The 8429-nt window shown below is 35.9% G+C and overlaps 1 protein-coding gene across 1 annotated transcript; it reads right to left on the reverse strand.

The window, feature by feature from the left end:
• Nucleotides 1-5833: 5833 nt before the first annotated feature.
• LOC114530313 (melanocortin receptor 5-like) lies at nt 5834-7842 on the reverse strand. Its single transcript, XM_028551926.1, has 2 exons — nt 7755-7842; nt 5834-6835 (listed from the first exon to the last, which is right to left on the reverse strand). The coding sequence occupies exon 2, from the start codon at nt 6794-6796 to the stop codon at nt 5861-5863; it is 936 nt and encodes a 311-aa protein (XP_028407727.1). The 5' UTR covers nt 6797-6835; nt 7755-7842; the 3' UTR covers nt 5834-5860.
• Between the last annotated feature and the right edge of the window lie 587 nt (nt 7843-8429).

Here is an 8429-nt window from a genome sequence, read left to right on the forward strand (position 1 = left end):
CAGTTCCATATATAAGCTATCAAACAGCTATAACGTTGCAGCAGCTTTCATGCTGTCGAGAAGCCGTGAAAACGCCTCATTTGAAGGCGTCGTAAGAATGTAAACACTTTTGGGACCACAACTTACGCTTATCTTTTGGCTTGCGTGTGTTGTTTCTTTGTTTTGTGAGCGCGTCGTTGAGCTGGCCGCGTCGTGAATCGTAAACTCCATAATCATTTTAAATCCAAGATGGCGCAGGAACCAGGCGAATCATGAAATGACCTCGTCAGAATTAGTTTGTTGAATTCCATCCCTTCTCTATTTGGACTTACATTACTCAATGATTTGATTTGACTTAAAACTCTAGTTACATTGCTATAACTTTTAATTTTCTACCAGATATTATTGCTGCAAGTGCTGAAAATGTTGCAAAATGAGCCTCCATGCTTGAGATGATGAAGATCAGCTTAATGTCTTCATGTTTGTTATCCCAAAAAATAGACAACAAAAATCACGTCTGAATATATTAATATAACCAGCTATGCGACATAAATGTTGTGATTGTCAAGTACAAACTCTATCAAGCTTCTTTCATCGTGTATGTATATATTATCATACAAAATAGCAATTATAGTATCTATATTAACCTGTTAAAAATATTTTTGGAATAGGTCAAGGCTTTTCCTACCGTAATATGGCTCTTGTTGTTTTGAAGAATAGGATTCACTTTATTTATGGAGAGTTCTATTCACATGCATGCATATACGCAATGTAGCTGTACAGGGCTGTTCAACTTTAACCGCGTATCGTAGCGACACGTAGCGTTACTAGCGTCTATCATTCTTTCCTGGGCACTTAGATAGAACTAATGACTTTGAAACAAGGTATAAGCTACGGTTCCCTAAGATACGGCTGAAATGGAAAACAGGCCTAAAATAAGGAAATAGGCGTTAGACTAATGTATTTCGCATTAATTCAAACTTCCAATTAAAACCTGTTAGCCTCATTCTGACGAATAATCATCAACTAATAGCTTTTTGAAATTATATACGGCCGGGTTCTCACGAGGACCATGCAGCCACGCTAATATATAGTTATATTGGTGTCCTATAATTAAAATTTGTAGTTTAGGGCGCAGACCATAGAAATAATAGACATAGAATGCGTACTTATCACGAATACGTGTCCCACATTTTTTTCAAGCTGTGCCCTTATAAATGCGCCATTTTGAATCTCGCGAGGATTGAAAAATCTTTCAAAAAAACTTTTAATTCAAAACTTAAATTTTGGGTAAAGGCATATTTAACAGTCAATTATTAGTACACAGAGGTAAAAATGCCAAACCCAGTTCAGCATTCAGTTGCAGAACAGAAAAAAAAAGAAAAACAGAAAAAGCGACAAGCGATAATCGACAATCGAGAAAGAGTCGATTTTCACCGGCGTTGGCGTTGAGCACACAAACACATACCACCAGCCTATCGCCATATATATATTCATTGTTATTAGGAAATATAGTTAGTAGAGAATAATGTTTATTGTAATAGGTTGTCAATTACTATCGTCTAGCGAATTTTTAAACTGTGCTTTGTTTTTTGAGAATTTTCGCGCTTTTTACATGCAACCGTTTGTTTACATAAATTGTTATTTGGCTTGAACTTGATTATTTGTCCCATGACCTTGCTTTGATGCAACGATAAATGGTTTAAAACCTTTTTGCCTAGCTACGAAAAACATATCACTCTGACTCTGTATAGATTTTTAACAGGTTTCCACGAAAAAACAAGCGATTTCTGCATAAATAGTTGAAGCCGTGGGAAGATAAATGACTATGTCTATGACTATATATTTAATTTCGCTTCTCGTGCATTTTGTGGATAAATAAGAACACATAAAACGAGTTTAATACAATCAAAAACATCATTTAGCGTACCTCAGACCTCAGTACCAGAGGAGATCAAGTGTTAATTATGTACTCCACACTCTAAAAGTTATGCCTTGTCTTTGTGTAGGTAATTTTCATTTTTCACACAATAAATACTGCGTTATATATGTCGACAGCGAAGCAGGATTCCATTATTTCCGTATTATGACTTATGTACGCTTGAAACAAGATTGATCGAAAGCTAGAAAGTAGGAACTGCTATCAGACTCAATCAATCAATTCATGAAACAATGTAGTCAAAACCAAAACCAATTAATGCTCCTGTGCGTGATAAAACAAAAATAAAAACAAGCTTTTCTCTCAAACTCACTCATATATATAATTATAGTGATATATCTCGCTCGTCGCGACCGCGCACAAAAAAAATTCCCCGCAGGCACAGAATACCTAACAGAAGTGGAACCAATGAGTGGAACTCTATACTATTTTTTCGTAAGTGTGATTCGTCATGATTCGTCACTTAGCAAGTGCATTTTTTTGAGGTAGTCACCCCCCTGCCAATGTTTAAAATCAACGCATATTTAGTATTGGCAGGGGGGTGACAGCCTCAAAAAAATGCACTTGCTAAGTGACGAATCATGACGAATCCATAGAGATTATAAATAACACTAGAGGAGTCATCGAGGAGAAATTGGGGAGCGCGTTAATGGGGGGCAAATCCAAGTCCTGGATGTTCACTCATTCACGATGTCCGAGGCCAAAATAAGTCGTTTTTAACGAGTTTTTTTTACTTCTAAAAGTTTTTTTGCCTAAAATATCGTTTCAGGATGTCTAAATTAGTAGAACCAGTATCAAAAAGCACTGTTTTTCCTTAAAAAACCGGCAAAGCGACCTAAATAACGAATATATTTTTTTTAAAATTGTTGCTAACGTGGTTGCTAAGGAGGCATTGATCTAGCCAATCAGCGCTTGGCTTAGCATCCGGGACTTGAATTTGCCCCCCATTATCGCGCTCCCTTTTTTGACTGATGTTTCCGATACCAATGCCTCCTCTAGTGTTATTTATAATCTCTATGGACGAATCACACTTACGAAAAAAGTACAGGAGTTCCACTTCTGTTAGGTATTCTGTGCCGCAGGAGTCTGAATTCTGCGGATTCCCCGCAGGAGTCTGAAACGAGGAAAAATGCCCTTATAAATCCGCCATTTTTGGAGACAAATTTTTATAAGGGAAGAGGTATCAGTACGCATTCTATGTCTATTATTTCTATGGCGCAGACTTAGCTTCTCTCGAAGAGCTATATAGCGTGATGAATATACAAACACGTATAGTTTTTAGGAATTAATCAACATTTAAATCTAGGTCAAGGCACTGGGTCAGGGCAACATATTATAGGAGAGTTACTTTTACCTGAATAAAAATTAAATTGAATATGAGAACGAACTGTATACTGAAAAAACCCAATTTCAAATATCTTCTAGGGAATTTTAATGTCTTTTCTAACATTCAGTAACTAAAAACCTTCCAAGCCTTCGTTATCATATGTGTGCGTTCGTAAAAGACCGAAAATAAAAAAACTAACATCTACACTGAAAATAATCCAGTTCTGCGACATTAATTTTGTGATTGTCAAGTAAATGCAAACTCTATCTATATTAACTTTGCGATGGCGTCAATAAATGCGGAACTGCAAGTCGACAAACCATTTCATTATTTTGCAAAATAATTTCCCTTCACCTTTGTCGAAGTATTCTTATAAGTTTATTGTTGACTAAACCAAGGAACATACTCAAACTCATAATCACTCTTGACGAAGACCCTTATTATATCTAAACGCTGGGCAGTTGCCTTTCCATTTAATAAGAAGCTACTTGAAGACGCTTCCATGCTGTCCTTTGGTTATTCTGCATCCATGTTGTTGTTTTTACACAGAATGTTTCCGTGTTTATAAGTAATATAGGTTGTCTACTTAATTGATCGAATCGATCGTTTGACAGCAAATTGATCTCAAACTTTGCAGATCTAGTTTTTCACAGCATTCTGCGATTTCTATTATATATATACTGTATATAATTTAATATAATATATTGTATCGGTTTTGGAATAATTAGCTTTCGGTCAAGAATAATTAGCTTCCCTTACCGTGATATGGTTCTTGTTGTCTTCAAAAATAGGATTATACAAAGTTATATTTACATGCATGTATATTATATTATATACGCCATGTATATGGGTGTAATTCTCTATAAGATGACACGCACTGCCGGAAATGGGAAGCAAACTGTGGGTAAATTAAGCAATCTGCACGAAACAAGTGATGTAGATTTACAATAGTGTGCCAAAGGAGCAAACCGACTGTGACTCGAGAGCCATCGAAACACTTCATTCTGTAAACACCGCGGCTAACGAGTGCAAGCGCAAAGTTGACGAACAGAAAATCGTGACCCCACCCAAACCGAAAACTCAGGAATGCCAGTACACGTTCATGTTTTCCACCTGCGTGTCACACGTGGGATGTCCGGACTCAAAACAAAACAAAAATCTACCAAATCCGAAGCAAAAAACAAGAATGAGAACTGTGTTTGGACAGACGACAAGCTTGAACTCCTTCTAAATGTTGTTGTAGAGTATATGAACAATTGTGCATAACCATGCAAATACTTCGACGTATAAAAAATACTTTCTCAGCAAAGAAAATAACTCACAATGAAAATAACCTATAAAATAAGACTCCAACTCAATAAGACTCGTTTGACGCTAATATATAGTAATATATTTCCTCCAGAATACGTAATTTTCACGTCGTCTTTGACGTTCACGTCCTCATGCTAAATCTCCCTAATCTTAATACAAAGAAAGAATGCTAATAACAACAAGCATCCTAAAAAGAATGCTAATAACAACAAGCAGGAGGCGTTCATGTGGTAGAAGGCCCAGATAAAATGTATTTTCGTAAGACAGCTATTTGTCTTCGGTGTGAAGCCATCATGGCGTTATACAACGCAACATTTAACTGCAAACAAACAATTATGTTTGCTAGAAGCACGAGAAACTTCATATCGTGCTCGTCCGCCATGTTTGGTTGGAATTATGCCGCGGATAACTACTTAAGACCTAAAATGAGTGGCAATCACTGGTGGCAATCGATGCGTGTGACGTAATCGTTTTCAAAGTGTGAACACTTGTGCGCTCTGCTCTCCTTAAAGGAAGTTTAATTTCGTGAACATATTGATTATATTCTTTTAACTTTCTATAATTTATATTCTATAAACTTTTAACTTACATTATTATATTATATAAACTTTTAACTAACCGCGGTTCTAAATATTTTTAGGAATAATTCTAGACTTTATAATTCTAGACTTACATCCTAACATGACTCTTAATTAATTGCTTATTTTATTCACAAATAAAACTTAAGTTTTATTTACATGCATATATACGTCATGTAGCTATAATTTCCTATAGTGAAGGGAATAGGATTTAGACTAGTGTAGTCAAACCAGTTTCTGTATTAACTCAAGCATTTATTCGACAACTGGGAACCTCACTCTAATCATTAGGCAATAACTTTGAAATTATATACGGCGACAAAGACCAGTTATGCTAAAGATGCTGGTGTAATTAAATTTTTATCATTGTCTTTTGAACGCAGACTTTACTTTTCTCGAAGAGCTACATAGTTTGATAAATACAAATGTATAGTTTTTAGGAATTAATCAACATTTAAATCTGTAGTCAGACCACCATACTAGGATAATTACTTATATCTAAGCTAAATTATGAGAACGAATTGTACCAAAAAAAAAATTCTGCGGAAATTTGCACCTGTTAAATTTTGCTCCCTATTGACATTTTGAGTCGCATGCAATTTATTTACCAATAAGTCGGCGCTTCTTAAGGGAGTTTAATATCTTGAATATATGACCCTTCACATTATGCAAGGTTGCAAGTGCTTTTTGCGTGTAGCTTCAGGCAATGCCTATTTTTCCATATTCTCAAACATTCGGCCTTTTTCGTCCACGACACTTCACGACCCATCCTAGAGCCTTACGAAAGTTCCTGTGTCTCCACGCATAAATAAATGGGTTGAGAACACTGTTCAGACACATTGCGGGCTCGGATGTTCGGCTCAAGAAATAATAGAAGTTAGATTTACTGCAGGATGTGCAGAAAAATTTCAAATGAATGAAAACAGCGTAAGGCGAATACGCTAGAAAAAAGAGCAATAAGATGAAGAATATTGTCACCAAAAGCCGCTTGTCAGATTTCATTCTTTTAATGTTTTCTTTAGTTGCATTGTCTATATTTTCCATAGATGTGACTTCTTTCAGTTTCCGCCTTTTCTCTGTCTTCAAGTTGGAGTATATGAAAGCAAATAAGAGAGTCAATGAGAAAAATGAGAAAGTTAGATGTAGATGTGTATCCAGTAAGATATAGGCTTTGTCAGACATTCCCATCAGAGGAATTGTGCAGAAAAATCCACAGTAAATCCACGAAATGGCCACAATAAGTGCAGCTGATTTTAGTGTCATAACTCGACGATACAGGAAAGGTTTTTTAATGGCCACACTTCGGTCGATGATGAGTATTACTATTGTGACTATACCGTTGGTGACCGTTAAATAAGCGTTGTAGTAAAAAACATGGAGTATTTTCAAGTAATGCTTGTTTTGATAAATACCAAAATGGTAAACAGCAAGCAATGGATCCACAACAAGTCCTGTCAACAAATCAGCGACTGCGAGGTTTGCTACAAATACTATTGGTACGTTACGAAGACATTTGTAAGGATCGTAACAGATGGCAGTTAGAAGTAGTGCGTTGGCAATTATTGTAGCAAGAGATATTACCAGCAGTAGAATACCAATCGTTAGCGAAAGATCTCTCTGAAATGTCGTATATTCTGTTGAACTGTTGTTTGATTCCATCATTCCATTCAGTGCTGTTCTTTAATGTTCTTATTTATTGTCCTGTAATTAAAAAAAACTCGTGACATCTTTAGAACTTGGTTTATGCATTATGCATGCATTTAGGATATTTTCCTGACTATATATAGTCACATAAATAGTTAAAAACGTCACATCAAATGCGCATTACCAGCTGTGTGAAATACACAAAAAAAAACATCACAGCCAGTTTGGACCTTTCCTTTCGTCACACTATAATTCTCCTTAATACAAAATTGCATATACGCGTTTAAAGGATAATAATTCCTTGGTGAAGGACTAGACGTTCAGTTAGACAAATGTATAATCAAACCCTTCTACCCGCGGTAACCTCATGAATCATTAGATTTTCGACATTAGTAACGGGCTCTCACGAGGACTATAGTCATGCTAGCGTTATATATGCATGCCGAGTTTACACTACGTTCTTTGACCAGACCTGGACCAGGGCTAGGTCTATAGGCGTAAACGTTGTTTACCTGGCCTAGACCAAGCCTGGACTAGGTTTAGGCCACAAAGTCAAGGGGCCGGTTGTATCAAGCCCGTTTAGCTTAAACGGTGGTTACGTTCAAAATAGAAAGCCATGCAGTCTATCGTTTTATTGAACAAGCTAAATGTTTTTACCCTTATTACAAATTAAGATACTGTCTACAACTACATATTCAGTGCATGATATTCAAGTTGACTCATTCAAGAGAGATGTAGAGTGTTATTTAATTTTAACTTATCCAGTCAGCAGAAGAAGGTGGTCTGGAGGCCTGGACTGGACCTGTACCGATTTTTGTAACGTGAACGGGATTTAGCGTGTTTGGGGTGTTGTGCTAGACCTGATCTGGGCCTTTAGTGTAAACACGGGTATAGATTTTTGTTGTTGTCTTGGAATGCGCGCTAGCCTCTAAAATTTAAAACCGTACCCATGCACTATATCAGTTAAGAGAATTACCTGCAAATCTCGTGGACGTTAATATCTTCAGAATTTCTTACTTTAGTTTTGTGCTAAAATCGATCTAATTTTTCATAGCATCAGTTCTTGGATCGCTATTATGAAACAAAGTTCCTGCATATTATATCAGATACGGTATATTTTTTATCATCATTATATAATAATTTTTAAAAAATATTTTAAGATTAAATCTAAGCTTTCTTTACCGTGATATTGCTCTTGTGGTTTTCAAGAGTGCAAGGCATTCACTTTTATGCAAGTTCTATCTGCATGTACGCCACGTAGCTGTATGTAGTTCTCTATATAGTGAAGCCGCAATGGCGTTATAATGTATTATATAGTTAAACCAGTTTCTGTATTTCTTCAAACATCCAATTGAGAATATAGGAAAGCCTCATTCTGGAGAATCATTAGTCAATAGCTTTTTGAAATTATATACGGGTTCTCGCGAAGATCAATCATGCTAATATATATAGTTATACTCTGGTGTCCTATAAATGAATTTTGTTATTGTTTTATAGGACTTAGTTTGTCACGAAGTGCTAGATATAGCTTGAAGAATAGAAATAGCTACATAGTTTTTGGGAATAAGCAACATTAAATCTCTGGTCATACCACCATATTACGATAATTACTTTTATTTAAGCTGAGCCTGAATTATGAGAACAAACTGTA

This window comes from Dendronephthya gigantea, unplaced genomic scaffold (assembly GCF_004324835.1).
Source record: "Dendronephthya gigantea isolate DGI-Jeju-01 unplaced genomic scaffold, DenGig_1.0 000061F, whole genome shotgun sequence".
NCBI lineage: Eukaryota > Metazoa > Cnidaria > Anthozoa > Malacalcyonacea > Nephtheidae > Dendronephthya > Dendronephthya gigantea.